Source organism: Mytilus edulis, chromosome 1, assembly GCF_963676685.1.
Source record: "Mytilus edulis chromosome 1, xbMytEdul2.2, whole genome shotgun sequence".
Taxonomy (NCBI): Eukaryota; Metazoa; Mollusca; class Bivalvia; order Mytilida; family Mytilidae; genus Mytilus; species Mytilus edulis.
Genome location: NC_092344.1, coordinates 103,675,631 through 103,691,448, shown reverse-complemented (window position 1 = coordinate 103,691,448; position 15,818 = coordinate 103,675,631). Strand labels below are relative to the sequence as shown.

Genomic DNA, 15,818 nt, shown 5'->3' with positions numbered 1-15,818 from the left:
CCTGCAATACTTAAACATGCATGTCGTGGTTATCTCATTTTAAGTGTTTCACATTGAATTATATAGTGACCAATCGTGCATACAAGGAGAGAGGTAAAATATACCAAAGAGATAGTCAAACTCACAAGTCGAAAACAAACTAACAATGTCATGGCAAAACACTAAAACTGTCCAAAAGACAAGTTAAAGGCAGCAAAGAATACTAAAGACTGAGCAACATTAACCCAACCAAAAACTGGGGGAGATCATATATACATAACTATTGTCGAAGGCAGTACGCCGACGACCCGTAGTTTATAGCCTTGTTCTGATGACTGTGGTGGCTATATGTGTCTCATTTGTAAACCATACTACAGATATCATAACTTTCAGATATCATAACGGACTCTTTCAAAAATAATACTGGTGCCAAAAGAAAATTCTGAATTATTTATTTTAACAAACATAATTGTTCAACAACAGCTAAAGAATAAACAATATATAAACACGGACGGCAGTGCATGATTCTATAAAAATTACATACAAACGTATACATGTACTATAGTACTGAGAATTCAAACCCAACACACACAATTGATATACGAACTTGTTTATATACAGAAGTTAGCATGTAGATCAGTCCATCTGATTCATTAATATTATTACTAGGAAAGATTAAACAAGACTCCAATCTAGCTACTTCGTATGACTATAACATAAAAAAGATCAAGATATAATCAAATAGAGCTATGGAAAAGAGTTAAAAATATAAAAACATATTATGAGGCATCTCTTGTCATTCTGAGACCAGTGTTTTTTTTAATTTTCCGTTTGGTTTAATACTGGAAAATAAAGGGTCGTCTAAAATTGCGTATTATCTTCTATCTAACTGGATGGGATATGAATGACAACATTTTAACCCGGGGCAATTTATCTGTGTCAGTCATCGGCGATGTTTTCCACTCATGCCTGAGAGTTGTTTTATTGTCTCAGTCGTTGTTTTCGATAGTATTTGAGTGGGGTTTTTTTAATGTCCAAGCGATTGCGTTCGTTGATATCAGACTGCTATATTTTGATTTAGGAAATGAATGATATAGCAAATACTGGTAGTCTCGAATAAATCTATTCACAGCCAATTTATACTTTTGCTTTTAGTGTTTGAAATATCGTATAATGCATATGTCCGACTATCTTCTTTTCAGACAGTAATTTGACCTCTATATATCTTTGTTAATTTGTTTGTGTCCTGGAGTGTCATTTTCAAATCTCATTTACACCGAGTCTGGATCTCTTTTTAAAATTGAGCTTGTGATTATATTTGTGCATGTTTCAAATCAAATTCAAAACTTATAGAATCAATCACATTCAAAAGGAAAGTACGTCGTCCGTAAGTTATGATTGGAGTAAACTAGTGGTACCAACATTTACCTCTTTTATTTCAAACTTCAACCTTACCGTGTACATCTACTAGTTTAAACAAAAATAGACATACATCATAATGTAGGAATCTATGAAAGAAAATAGTTCAAGCATTTTGGGCTATGTCGATTTTAACAAAATACCTAAAGAACTTGCCAATAGAATTTGTCTTTACGATTAGATAGTTTCTCCTCATTTTCTGCGGAAATCACACCTATGAAAAAGGGATCTACATCAGATTATCGATGTCAAAGATCGCAACAAGAAAAATAAAATATTTTTATCGACAGACCCCGTTTAATGACTGAGGTTAAGTCGGACTTGTATTTAGCACATGCAGCATCGGACCTATAATTGTGTTTTTTACTGATATTAAGTTCATAACATTTTATAGAAATAGTATCTGTAAAAATCAGATTACACCATTAAAAGGTCAAGTGAACCACAGATATTAATACATTAAATTGAGACATCAAGTGTTGCATAAAAAAAAAATATTTAGTGAAATTATGAAAATTTGCATGCCGTTGACATGTAAAATATTGATTGACTTGAATATAAAAAAAAATCAGTTTAGGATATATTTATAAAAAAAAGAAGCAAAATAAATGCTAAATGTTCACTACTACATGCACTGGTCTAGTCAGAAAAGTGACATTCCTCAAAACCAAATAGGCAAATCAAAATGAAAGATAAGTCACACAATTGTTAAGTTAAAGCAAAGTTATTTCAGATTATACGTTATCGGAAAAAAAAAAGATAAGTATTGTTGTATATTTATGAAATGTTTTCCGCTTAACTATTTTGTACTCAATTATTTGAGACTTATGATGGTTGAATTATTACAATGCTATTTACTTGTATCCCTAATATTGTGGTGATATGAAAAGATCTGCAAAGTGTTAAGTCGAACTCTTCATCGATGGTGCTTTAGAGAAAAAAACCAGACCTGAGCTAAGTATGAAGAAACTGAGAACACTGCTCGTTTTTTTTTTAATCATTTGATGATATCAAATCTTACATATGATGATGCTTCATAGAGGGGCGTAAAGAAAAGGGGTAACTGAAAGAAGGAAGGCGAAATAAAGTTGCCATTTCACGATGAACGAACAATTACAAATTCTTGCACGTTGATTTTTTTTACCGTTTTCACAAAACACGGTGAATAATGAACCTTTTTCACGGCTGCACGTGATATAAAAATAGCAAAACATGTTACACGAAAATAACCCTTTACCACCCTCTTAATATCAAAATACAGTAATTGAGCTATATGTTCTTCAATATATTTTCACTGTTAATAATATTTATGCTATAAGAATCTTCATTCATTTCCATATTGTCGGGTTTTTTTAATAGTATTCTAGAAAAGAATAAAAATAACTTCGAATTTTAGCCCGAAAATTAAGCAAAAATCCCTGAACATAGAATTTACGCATAGTTTGCTACGTGTACTCAAGTTAATTCAAAGGTCACCAGAGATATAGGAAATTTCCCCGAATGTATGAGATGTCCAATTAATCGATTAACGAGGAAACGTGCATGTGCTTGTACGGTAATGTGTTGACGTTACGTTACGTATCATTTTATTAACACATGACATGGGCAAAATCTCTTTGTTCTTACTGTACTATAATCTGGATAATGCACAGCAAAGGTGTGCATTAACTACCTCAGATATACTGCACAGTTCAAATCTATTTTTACCTTTAGGGGCGGTTCCTAGATGTTGACAGGGGCGTTATTCTATCAAATTAAAAAAATATATCACCGAGTGTAGCGAGACTAAAACAATATTGACGATTTTAAGGCAAAACACGATACTTTGTCCAATCCTAGGGTGAACGACATGTTCGTCCCCACCCCCGAATCCGACTTCTGCCTTAAAATTGCGACAAAATTTAACTGTGTACAAACATCGTAGTTTCAAAATAGGAAAAAAGAAAGGTTTCTCGTCCCTTTTTTTTCATCTTAGCTTGAACATAAAAATTTTATTATATTTTGCGTACAACATAAATCTTAAATCAGTGTTTTAAAGTCAGAAAGAGAGTTAAAACAAATTGAATGTTTGGTCATTTCCGCCAAAAAAGAAATGTATCTAAGAATATCCGAATAAAAGAAATCTGATTTGGATTAGTTTTAGACTCAATGGAATTTAATATAACGACTTTTTCAATATCTATTCCTAGCTGGAGATCAATCAGACTTAATTTAGATGGACGTGTCTTAAAAATTAATACAGTAGATACAAAGAAATTTGGGGGAGGGGGAGGAAAAGATTGGAAAGAGAACCATTTTAGTAACGTCATTGAAATATGTATGGCAACGTAACCATGTGAAAAAACAACGTCTCGGCGCTCAAAGGGTTAATATGATTACATAAATGTTTCAGTACAGACAGATGGAATATAACTGCAGCAAATGATAGTTGCTATTTTGAAATGGAAAACGTATTAGCGCAAACAGGTTTTTGAACTGTAATAAAGTACATCTTTGTAACAAGCGATTAATGGATATAATTAACGACCGTTTTTCGAGAAAACTACAATGTGTAAAAGTGACAAATCAAATAGCAAATAAAAAGTTATATAAGGTGTAGAATATATTATGTTTGTGTATACCTCGTGACATTTGGGAAAACAAGTCATACATAATGTGTCAAGAACTATAGGTGACTACCACCGTTGAGTTTCCCCTATTAGTCTTTTTTAAATTTAAACTTTTCAAAAAATTGTGCAGAATTTGTTTCAAATAAAGAAATACTTGGCATGAGTGTTTTATCCTGTCCAGTACTATAAATAAAAAAAACATTTCACATAACATTTCATTGCATATAAGAAAATAACCACCACTGGAATAAAATTTTACTGGAATAAAATGTAGGATTAATTAACTACAACTGTCAAATTCAATGTAATATTTTTTTTCTACTTATTTTCGTATGCAATCGAATGTGGCGTATCATAATTTCGTGGTTTACACCTTCACATTCATTTTAGCGAACTCTAGCCAGTAGTGTCAGCTTCGAATGTATATATAGGTGGAGTGCGTACGTCCTGCTCCCTCGTTGATAGGGATGATCTATAATGTTTAGCATAAAATCATGGAAAAATATTTCGCAGCATTGTTTTCAATTACAACCCCCTCCTTTTGAAAATAAATATGGATATGACCCTAGGATGTACGTTCTGATTTCACTTTATTCAACATCTTACATTCAAAATTGACAATATATGTAATGCAATTGAGACATGCATTAAATTCCAATTCATATTGTCGTCATTATTTATAAATTGAATCAATTGAAAGGGATGGTACATTCCATAACGTAGTCGGATAGCATAGGATTTTTGGTTTTCACACGATTCCCGGCATCGGAGCTTTAATTTAAGCTCAACTTTTTTATCAAATCAGTTAAGCAAAACTTTGTAATAGTTTTGTAAAATTTTGGAACACAAAAAGAACAGATACACAGAGTAGTAAATTAGATACTTATTTCAAACTTAAAACTTGTTTTTCGAAAGAAATGTATCTATCTTTAAACAATTTTCAATTGAGAAGTGTCATATGTAAAATTAGAATCAGTGCACATGATCTCAAAATAGAAAGAGACAGGTATAAAACATTATATATAGAAAGAGACCAAAGGCTTTGTAAGAAATGTACTCTAAATCTGGTTGAAGATGAACAACATTTTATAACTAGTTGTCCAGCATACAAAAATGATAGGGAGATATTTTTCAAGGAGATAAACTGTATTTGTCCTAATTTTATACATGAGTAAAAATTTGTTTGTTTTTTTACAAATGAAAATTTGTCTGTACTTAAATATTTAAGGAGCTATATTATTACATGTCTAGATGTAAGACGAAATGTTAATTAATGTATGTAATAACAATGATAATTGTAATGATTTTATTGTTCTGATCCTGCCTGGAATTAAATGTATTTGATTTTTATAGAATGAAGATAATAACAGCCCAAACAATATTTATGTTTTCTTTCAATTTCAACTTTCTTGGAACCGCTGATAATCCACATGAACCGCACATGAGTACATCACAGTGAAATTGACATGTGTTTCTTACGAAAACTCATTCATAACACAGTCTATTGACCGTTATGGAATATGCGTTTACATTTCACAGATAGTGGCAGATAGGTTCCCAATGTCAACTGCAATCCCGTTCTCATTCACAAATGTGACTTACCGAATTAGACTTATATAGGTGTTTGCACTAACTCGAGCAGGATCTGCGTACCCTCCCAAAGCACATAAGATCACACCACTTGTCTGGTGGGGTTCGTGTTGCACGGTCATTAGACTTATATGTTGTGTTTTGTGTACTATAATTATTTGTCTGTTTTTTGTTTTAAGCCATGCCGTTGTCAGTTTACTGTCAACTTATGAGTTTGAATGTTTCTTTGGTATTTTTCGTCCCCCTTATCAAAGTGCAAAACAACCAAAATGGCTTATCACATTCAAATATTTGAAGAGCATGCATATGGTATAGCATCTTCGCTAGCCAAGGGTTACGATCCACTCCCGCTCTCTTCACGTGAAGAGAGCGGGAGTGGATCGTAACCCTTGGCTAGTGAAGATGATGGTATAGATGTATTACAGCATGAAGGGATGCCATGCAGTGTGAGTTTGCAGCTTTAAAAAACAAAGAACTGTCAAATTTCTTTATTACTAGCATTAGAATATATGAAATTTTAGTATATATATATATACGTGCAAGGAAGGTAAATATTATATTTCAACTTTCATCTTTGTTATGTTAAAACTCCTCAAATATACTAGGTTTATATATGTGGTACGCCAGACTCGTATTTCGTCTGCAAAAGATTCATTAGTGGTGCTTGAACAATAACTGTTGCAAAGCCGAAAAATAAAAATAAATAAAAGATTAAGAACATTGAAAACCAAAAGTTGCGTTAAATACGGCTAGGCCTGGGAAGAAAAACTTCGCATTCTTGTATTTTTTAACAGTAAATGTACAGCAAATGAATACGTGATAAAACTGTGTCCATGAGAAAAATAGGCAAAAAAATACACAAATGGACATTCAAACTCACAAGTCGAAAACAAACGAACAACGCTATAGACAAACAACAGTATAAATAAACAATATAGAAAACTAAATATTGAGCAACACGAAATCGTGATTTCAGATATCCTGGAAAGGGTAAGCAGATCCTGTGTACATGTGTAAGTACAAATCCGGTGATAAGTCTAATTCGGCTAGTCATATTCAAGGGAAAGAGAACGGGATTGGGGTAACGACAATTAGGACATATCAGTAGCAATCTGAAACACATATTGTCAATATCAGTCAACCAACTCGTGATGGCGTCAGTCAAAATTTTCCATTGGATGATCTTAACTTCACTACTAAGATCTCTCAAAGAGCAGCAACCCTCTATTAAGGAAATCATGCTAAGTAATACAAGCCCTGGAATATCTTATCAACTGGGAAATATATGATCATTATGTAGGCGCTGCTGGAATGTTGCTACATAGAAAGGGTAAGTTCACAATTGGGAAGCTATAATCAACTCGTGTGTCGTAAAGTTTTGAACTCAGCCTATCCTCATTGTTAATTTCTAGATGTAAGTCAAGAAAAGAAGCAAACCTGAATGAATTTGTTGTATACCTTATCTTAAATTCGATGTGATAGATGTGTTAAATGTAGTCAATTTGTACTCGAAACACCAAATCGGTACAATAATATAATCGTACTAAAAATGTTTATGACTGTCTTGAATACTACTACTAGTAATTAAGATGATGACTATTTAAACTTAATGTATACAACTATGTTAGAGTCAAATATATGTTCCGCCTCAAATCTGCTTCTTTTCTTTAGATATGTGACCTATCCTATACTTTTGTTTTTGATACTGTCATAAAAAGTTATTCTCTAATTCAAGTACAATGGATTTCTGAATAGACCTCAGCTGAACCTAGATGTTGATGCAACCGAAATATGAGATCATAAATGAGATCCACAACATAAAAACTACAGCATTGTTTCACTATTTTCCATGATAGACTTAGTTTGCTTTTATTGATAACACCACAACGATACAATCAATCAACTGACTTAGGATTGTTTAATCAATAATTAAGGAATAAGTTCGCCCAAAGTATTTATTTCATGTAGAGGTCCATATATTTGTTTGCATCAACGGAGAATTCCACATTCAGCAGTTCTGTTCATGGTTTGTATCTCTACGTTCTACCTGTATGAAGGAATAGCTTTCAGGGAGCATAATTAGGCTACTCCCCGTTCTGCATAATGTCTAAACTGCAAAAAAAAAAAAAAAAAAATGAAACTCGAGTATAAAAAATATATGTTTAACCAAACTAGGAAATGTCCAGCTTATCAGCTTAGTTTAAAACGACCAAAACTTAGTCAAGAAAATAATATAAAAAGAAGGATATCTCCATACATGTACTAACTATCGAGGGCAAATTGAAACTTCATTGTTTAACAGCTTTATGCACAAGGAGCATATTTCTCATACTGACGAATAAAATAATCTTTAACTTCTAAAGTGTTTTATATGTATTCGAAAGTTTATGTTGTTTTATGATTCCATAAAAGGGAGGTTCCAAAAAAGGAACATTTGTCATTTAAAATACTAGATAAGTTGAAAAATATCAGCATCTCTGTTACTCGTAATATAAATCTATTTTGAGGAAATTATATTATTGAACTTCAGTAGTATGACAAAATTTGTAATGATACGCGTACGCGCATTATACTGAAAAGTGATAATGTACATAATGAAATAATAATATCAAATATGTTGCACAGAAAAATGGTGTGATGGATGGTGTGAGACAATTTATAATAACGATTCCTGTTGTAATTTAGATTCGTATTCATCATGGCAGTCCTTTCGCAACAGAAGTTGAGTGGCATTTTACTTCCCTGTTCTTTTTTTTTTACAAAAAAAATAAAAATAAACCCGAAACTTTCTTATGCCCTTATCCCCTTCTTCTCAAGATAAACCTGTATCCAAAGCAGGAAATGAAGTATCATATACTTTCCGTTAATCTCTCGCTTCAACTTCCGCTCATTTACACTAAAAATTTATTATTTTCTTCAAGGTTGGATCATTGTATGGCGTCCGTGCATTTACCCGCCAAATCCAAACTGTATCAAATAAAGGCAACAGTAGTATGCTGCTGCTCAATAGTCATAATTCGAGTAATCAAAAATAAACTTGAGTAACAAAGCAGAACCTAGGAAAACACATCAACTATAAGAGGGAAACAACGGAACAACAGAAACACTGAACTCAACAAAAGCAAACTTCAACATAGTATTAGGTAGAAACGGGCTGTCATATTTCTGACTTGGTATAGGACATTTTAAGAAGAAACAACATACGTTGTCGCATTGAATTATAAAACGTGTTGTTTTCAATTTGTTGCAGTACTCTGTTTAAGTAAATATTTTTCAAAACTGTTCTTTACAATTAAAAGATAACCAAGCACCAACAAAAGAGAAGAATAAACTTTGATTTGACACAAAAAGATGTCCAGCATCTACACATACATGTATGTTACAGGATATGTAGTGTATAATTTGCTAAAGTGAAGTGAAGTGTTACACGGTTGATAATGATTTTGAAGTGTAAAAGTTTCCGTTGTTGGGGTATAAATACCGTCATCCGGATATAAATTATTGTTATACTCAATTACATAAAGTCATGTGGATGGTAAAGGTTAAATGATGGGTAAGACATTGAAATTTTTGTTTGATGAAAATTTATATTTTTATATATTTTGTAATGTATTGCATTTACGCTAATTCAACATAAGGCCGTACAATAATAATGATACTTCATTATAAAAAGCTTTTAAGAGCTAGCTGATATTTTTTCTGTATTTATTCTATACATTATCGCAAAAAAATATATTTTGATAAAAATCACGTGACAGTTCAAAAAAAATAATATATAGATAGAGTGCGTCATTTGAATTATATTTCATTAATTACATAGTTTTATAAATCGTTTAAAAAACAAAAATAGGAATTTTAAGTAAAATTATAGAACACTTTACCTTACTAGTCCAGACAGAGGATGTATATGATGTTATGTGTTGGCTTTCAGTATTTGTCGCAATACACAAAAAATAGTGTAGACTAAGTTTGTCGTTTCGTTATGTTGTGGACCATTGTGTTATCAGTTGTTTTTGGTAATTATTTGGGCCGTTGTGCTGTCTGTTGTTATTCGACTTATGGTTCATGGCTGCCATTTCTTCGTATTTTAGTAGAATATAGTTTTACATTCAGTCATTTTTTGTTTTCTAATGTAACACCGCCGATATATTGAGTACAGCGGATTTTTCTACCTGATGTAGTTATAATCTATTTTCCGTAGACCTTGCGATATTCAAAGATTAACAGAAGAGAGTTGAATGCACAAAATGTATTAACATTTTTTTTTTGCACGAGCAACACAACGGGATCCCCATCTTAGTTCAATACCTAATTTGATAGGACTAAAGTTGCTCAATCTTTAGATTTCTTAGTAATGTTTTGTAAATAAGACTTGCCATTTTGTCGTTGTTTTGTTTTGTTTGTTTTGTTTTGCCCCTCGCGTTTTCTGTTTTCTGTTTGTTTTTTGTTTTTCATAGACTTGGAATGATTCAGAGCTTCTCCACATGTTGTAGACACACCTGTCCTTTTTTGATGACTGTGTCTTGTCTTCTGTATATCTTTTGGCAATTTTTTGGCGTTTGCTTGCTGTTTTTTTATTAGATATAAACGATTTCAATTTTTTGTTCATCTGGCCCAAAAGGCCATGTGAGCTTTTCTCACCACTTGGCGTTCGTCGTCGTCTGTTTTCGACCGTCGTTAACGTTTACAAAAATCGTCTTCTCTGAAACTACTTAGCCAAATTTAACCAAACTTGGCCATAAACATCATTCGGGTATCTAGTATACAAATTTTGTCCGAAACAAGGTCTGCCAACCAAGATGACCGACATTGCTGAAAAAAAGAACATACGGGGTAAACTGCAAGATTTGTGTATTATTTTGAAAACCGTTAAAAATAGAGAAAATCTGACTGAGCAAAAATGTTTAGAATGTTGAGCTCTACCAATTGTTTTCTGCGTCAAAACTGTTAAACGACTTCTTAAAGGAGTTACTGCCCTTGAATGACAAATTTGATCATGCTGTTTTCAGTTTTAGGCAGCAAAACAAGTTCTACAAACAAAAATATGCCTGGTCAAAATTGTCAGTCGACCCTTTATCTAAATCTTAAAAGTCATAATAGATGGATAAAAATTTGAATAAGCAAAATATCGTCCTAGGCGTATATCGGTTTTCTGGAATTTTGTCCCTTTCCAAAATCCTGGATGAGGAAAAGGAGGTCATTGTGGAGCTATCATCAGATTTTTATGGGGGGGGGGGGGGGCGGGATTAAAATGTTCGTCCTTCATTTTTTTAGTTGTAACCTCTGTCCTGCCGTTTTTTTTTTCAATCTATTTGGTCCTGACTATTTTATTAGTTATAATCCTGACTTTTTTATATATTAATTGTCTTCAAGTTGCCAATCCTGCCTGTTTTTTTAATCAAAACTTGTCCTGTTTTTCTTCAAATTGCATCCTAGCGTCCCAGCTAAAACTCAAATGGTAGCTCCCTAAGTAAAACGTGAAAATATTTAAATAATGGTATTCTAAATAACTACATTCAGTTTATGTTTTGTATTTTTGTAAATTGACTTTGATTTTGGTGTAGCACTTTCATTATAACATCCATCAAAAATGGTCAAAGCAAAACCTGGGAAATCTATTTCTTGAAAAAAAGGCTCATGTCGTTTTAGTGGTGCATAAATCACTTCTTGTATACATGTATCTCGTATTTTTAAAGAAAAGTTTTAAGGTTGGACTTACATTTCAAATTGAAAACGTAAAGAACTAGAGATTTTAATTTTCTGAAAAAAATGAAACTAAATGTTCTTTCATAGGTGCATTAACCATTTTACTCTCGTATTTGTCCATCAAGATAACATAGCACTTTACACCTGATTTAATCACGCACAATAAAAAAAGTATATAAATATATGTCATCCCGGATTTAAGATAATTCGATGTAACAAAGTGTTCATGCATGTGATATATATAGTTACTTCCTCGTCAATGCTAACTTTTAAACTTCCTTGTAAACATGTTAACTACCACATACCTATAAAAAAATGTACAACATCAAAAGTAAAAAAGTAAATGAATATAAATATTGAATATTTTGGCTACTATTTATTCTTTACCAGTATGATCTTGACGGCGACTATAGTACGCAAAACACAAAATAGAAAATTAAAGACTGAGCAACATGATCCCCATCAAAAACTAAGGCTGATCAGAGGTTCTCCGGAAGAGTAAGCTGATCCTGCTCAACATGTGGAACCTGCCGTGTTGCTCATAGTATTACAAACCCGGTAATAAGTCTAAATCAACATGTCACATTTAAGAAAAAAGGGCACGGGATTGAAGTTACGACATTAGGAACGTATCCGTTATCATGTGTAATGCCACATCAATCTAGACAGTGAGTAACGTGTGTATAGGTTGCACTTACATTTGCGAAACCGAATACAAGAGAATATATATTTGGGAGTGAAAGGATCCAAAAGTGCATGAACTTCAAAAGAATGAGCGTGAGACCATTCTATTATATATACATCATATATTTTTGAATTATTTGAATTTTTGTTATTTTGCTTTGCGAACCAAAAGGCACGATTGCTTTTTTATTTGCCTGCAATTAACGTACGTTATAACATTTCCTAGATCCAAGATATTATATTTCTAACTCAATCGTTTCGTCATCAATTTAGCCTTCTTAAAATGCATTCTCCCTCTGATTTGTTGAAAAATATATATTAAAAAACAAAACCGGAACAGTTCAAACAAAGGTATCATACTTTTTTGTTTTAGAACAAAATAGTTAATTATAAAAGGAGTAGGTTCAGTAAGACCCCTTTTTGGCCCCAAAATATAGCAGTTTTATAAAATTGTGAAAATGTAATCGTTAAGCTATTTATTGGAAAGTAGAATGATTCTGCTACATAAATATGGGCTGTTTTTGACAATACAATGCACATATATCGGGTACTAGCATCATTAAGCCATGCTAAATTATCGAAATCTTCACAATTTTAGCATTTTAGTTAAATTTTAGACGGTTTCCGTCTTAAATGAAAGTGGCCGCATTCGTGTTCATTCATAATATTTAAATGTAAGTTGTATTTGATGATAATACATAATATGTATAAAGGTTTAGGATGAACACGGATGGGGCCACTTTCCTTTTTACAAAAACTATATGAAAAGTGACTATTTTTGGCATATTTGATAGATTTTTCATATTTAAGCTTGAATAGGAGCGTTTTTAATGACTTAATCAGTTAAAATCTTTCACATACACTAATTGAATCAATTGAAATAGACACTTAAGTGTTTAAAAAGTATCTAACATATTTCCTTAGATGAACTTGAAAATTGAGGCCAAAATCGGCCCTTATCGGACCTACTCCTTTATATTTGTAATGTGTAAGAACAAGGAAAAAAACTATCACAGGAACGTATCTTTACTCTCAACATCCAAATATTTGACTTATCATGATAAAATCAAGGATGTAAGTAACATTCTTGATATCATTAAATTTTTTTGATACTATGGAATTAATATATAATACTTCCATGATGATAAATAACTCTTAATCTACATAAGCTTACCTGCCTAGTTGTTTTTATTTAGTATTATAATATTGGACTTATTCAAAGGCCTTCAGGGGAGATAAGTAGAGTACTAACTATTGTTGCTCTTTAAACATTTTCTTTTCATATTATTATTGCAAATATTCATGTATTTGTTCAAATGAACATCAGAACGAACAAACGAAAGGTTTACATTTCTTCATTTAAATTTAAATTACTTTTTTCAAAGGGAGGACCGGTGAGTTTACAGACTATGAACAATTTTTCTCAGCCAGAAAGGCAGGTATATTTGTTGGTGCAGCACTGTTTGCTGTGGCAGTTATAATTGTTGTAGTTTCATCAATTTACCAAGCTATAGTCAGACGGTGAGTTTTATTCATATTAAATACACAAGTTCTGTAAGAATGGCAACATCTTTTCACAACTAAAACATGACAAAGCTAAAAATAACTTTTCAAAAAGTGTTTAATTTGAACACACTTGAAGAGTAATGAGCAAGTTCATATCAATATAATTTGTTTTAAATCGGATTTTATGTGAAAGGTATTGGCCAGCTAAATATATTTATTATTTCTAAATAAAGTTTTTTTAAAAGAAATAATAAAGTCTGGGACAAAAATAGACAAGACCTTCAACATAGAAACAACAATGGCTGAAGCATGAGCAACATCAATCACTTTACAAAAAGGTAGACAACTCAAATACACTGGGAATTCAAAAGTTCACTCTCCATTGTTGGTCATTTCAAGAAGAAATCTAGTAATGTATTAAACGAGACATATAGAACATATCTGGGTCATCTTTCACAAATATCTAGTAACTGAAACAAACCATGTTGAGTTCCGTTAAACTCTTATCATTACAATGTGCAGGTTTACATGGTTCCTTGTAAGCTAAAGACGAAATCATAATTAAAATCGCAAGCTTTTGAAAGTCTTCAATTGTGAGATACACTATCTTGATGCAGGCGATACTGGTTGATTGTGTTACATGAAAATGAAGAGTTCCCAATATGAAATTTGCATGTTATCTCTTTTGTCTTAATAAGATTGAGCTCGCAGTCAATTTCTATAGGTCAATCAAGCTATGAAGCAGATCATTTATCTTTATCTATGTTTTCCTTTATTTAAAGTACATTGGAATAGACGCAATCACAATCATTAAACTCGCCAAACTTTGAATTATTTGATGTGAGGACATAATCCATGTAGCGTGAAGTTGAATATAAGTCTAGATTGTTAGTCTCGTTAAGAAGATATACCGTTAATATAACAATAAGAAGATATGGTATGATTGCCAATGAGACAAGTCTTCACTAGAGACCAAGCAAATGACACAAACCCGTCTTATTTTAATAACGGAAAAACTAGATTTTTAGTTACTGAGTAACACGCATGTCATGAGTTTCAAAACTTTGAATATACAGCTTCAAACCCAGTAAACAAAAATCAGATTAACTTTTGAAAATGTTTTCTTGGTGCATTACATACAATGTACCAAACTGTGTTGTTTCTTTTTAGAAATAATAAATTTATTTAGCTCGCTCATGTCTTTTCACAGAAAATCCGATTTAAAACAGATTACATTGCTGACCGTGAGAGGGCTGTATAGCCAGTCTAGGTTGTTAATCACTTCCATCATCAACATACACTCAAATATATGTGAGTTCGAAGCAATTGGTCAAAAGATACGAACAAGTGTGTATCAATGACTGATGGTGAGAATCTTAAAAAAATGTGGTATAATACTGTATAATGTAACCATCTACAGTCTATACCAACCAGACAATGATGCCCCTTTTTAAAAATTAATCCTCCTAATCAACACTTTCGGGGTATTTGACTACACTTTTATTTTTTTTTTATATCCGATGTATTGTACAAATTTTAAATAATTCTTGACCACTGTTCTATATTTTAGATGTTGTCCCTCAAAGAAAGATAATCCAAATAAAATTGAAGAAGCTGTTCCTACGAAAGTCGAAGAAACAAGACGCTCTTTCGAAAACCCTGTTTACTCTCAGGATATTAAAGAAAAGCAAGATATCAATGTACGAATTTCAACAGCGGATGGATATCTGTCCATTGAAAATCATGAATATGAAAATGCAACTCATCTGAAAAAGAGAACTGAATCCGACGCAGATACCGATATAGATTATGAAAATCTCAAAGACAAGAAAATTGATCCTCCGAAGGAAAAAAAGAAGCCTCCAAAGGAAAACAAAACGACTAAAATGGAGAAAGCAAACATTCAAAAAGATAACGATATGAACGGTGTCGAAGAAACAATTGAAACTTACGATAGGCCTCAGGCACCGAAGTCAATTAAGAAAAGGACGTTAGAACATGTTGAAGACGAAGACGAAGATGCACCCGACTATGATGTACCAAAAACATTCACAGAAGACGACGAGGAAACACAAGACTATGATGTTCCAAAATCATTTACTGAATAAAAATTAGGAATACATGTAGAAATCATGATATCATTATTAAAATGTTCGTCTTTTCATCACCATGAAATAAAATTGTTGTCTCTCATTCAAAGCTATCTGTGTACCTTTGTAAGTTGACAAATCAAGTTTATACAAGTTTTACCGTTTCTGCTGATTCATGTGTACTAAAACACTTCGGAAATGTAGCAAATTTTTTTATGTTAGTTAAAATATGTGT

The 15,818-nt window shown here is 32.2% G+C and overlaps 1 protein-coding gene across 1 annotated transcript; it reads left to right on the top strand.

Annotated features, from left to right (window-relative positions):
• The first annotated feature begins 9,014 nt into the window (after positions 1–9,014).
• LOC139498795 (SUN domain-containing protein 2-like) lies at positions 9,015–15,686 on the top strand. Its single transcript, XM_071287356.1, has 3 exons — positions 9,015–9,150; positions 13,373–13,508; positions 15,064–15,686. Exons 1-3 carry the CDS (start codon positions 9,144–9,146, stop codon positions 15,599–15,601), a joined length of 681 nt encoding a protein of 226 aa, XP_071143457.1. The 5' UTR covers positions 9,015–9,143; the 3' UTR covers positions 15,602–15,686.
• The last annotated feature ends 132 nt before the right edge of the window (positions 15,687–15,818 follow it).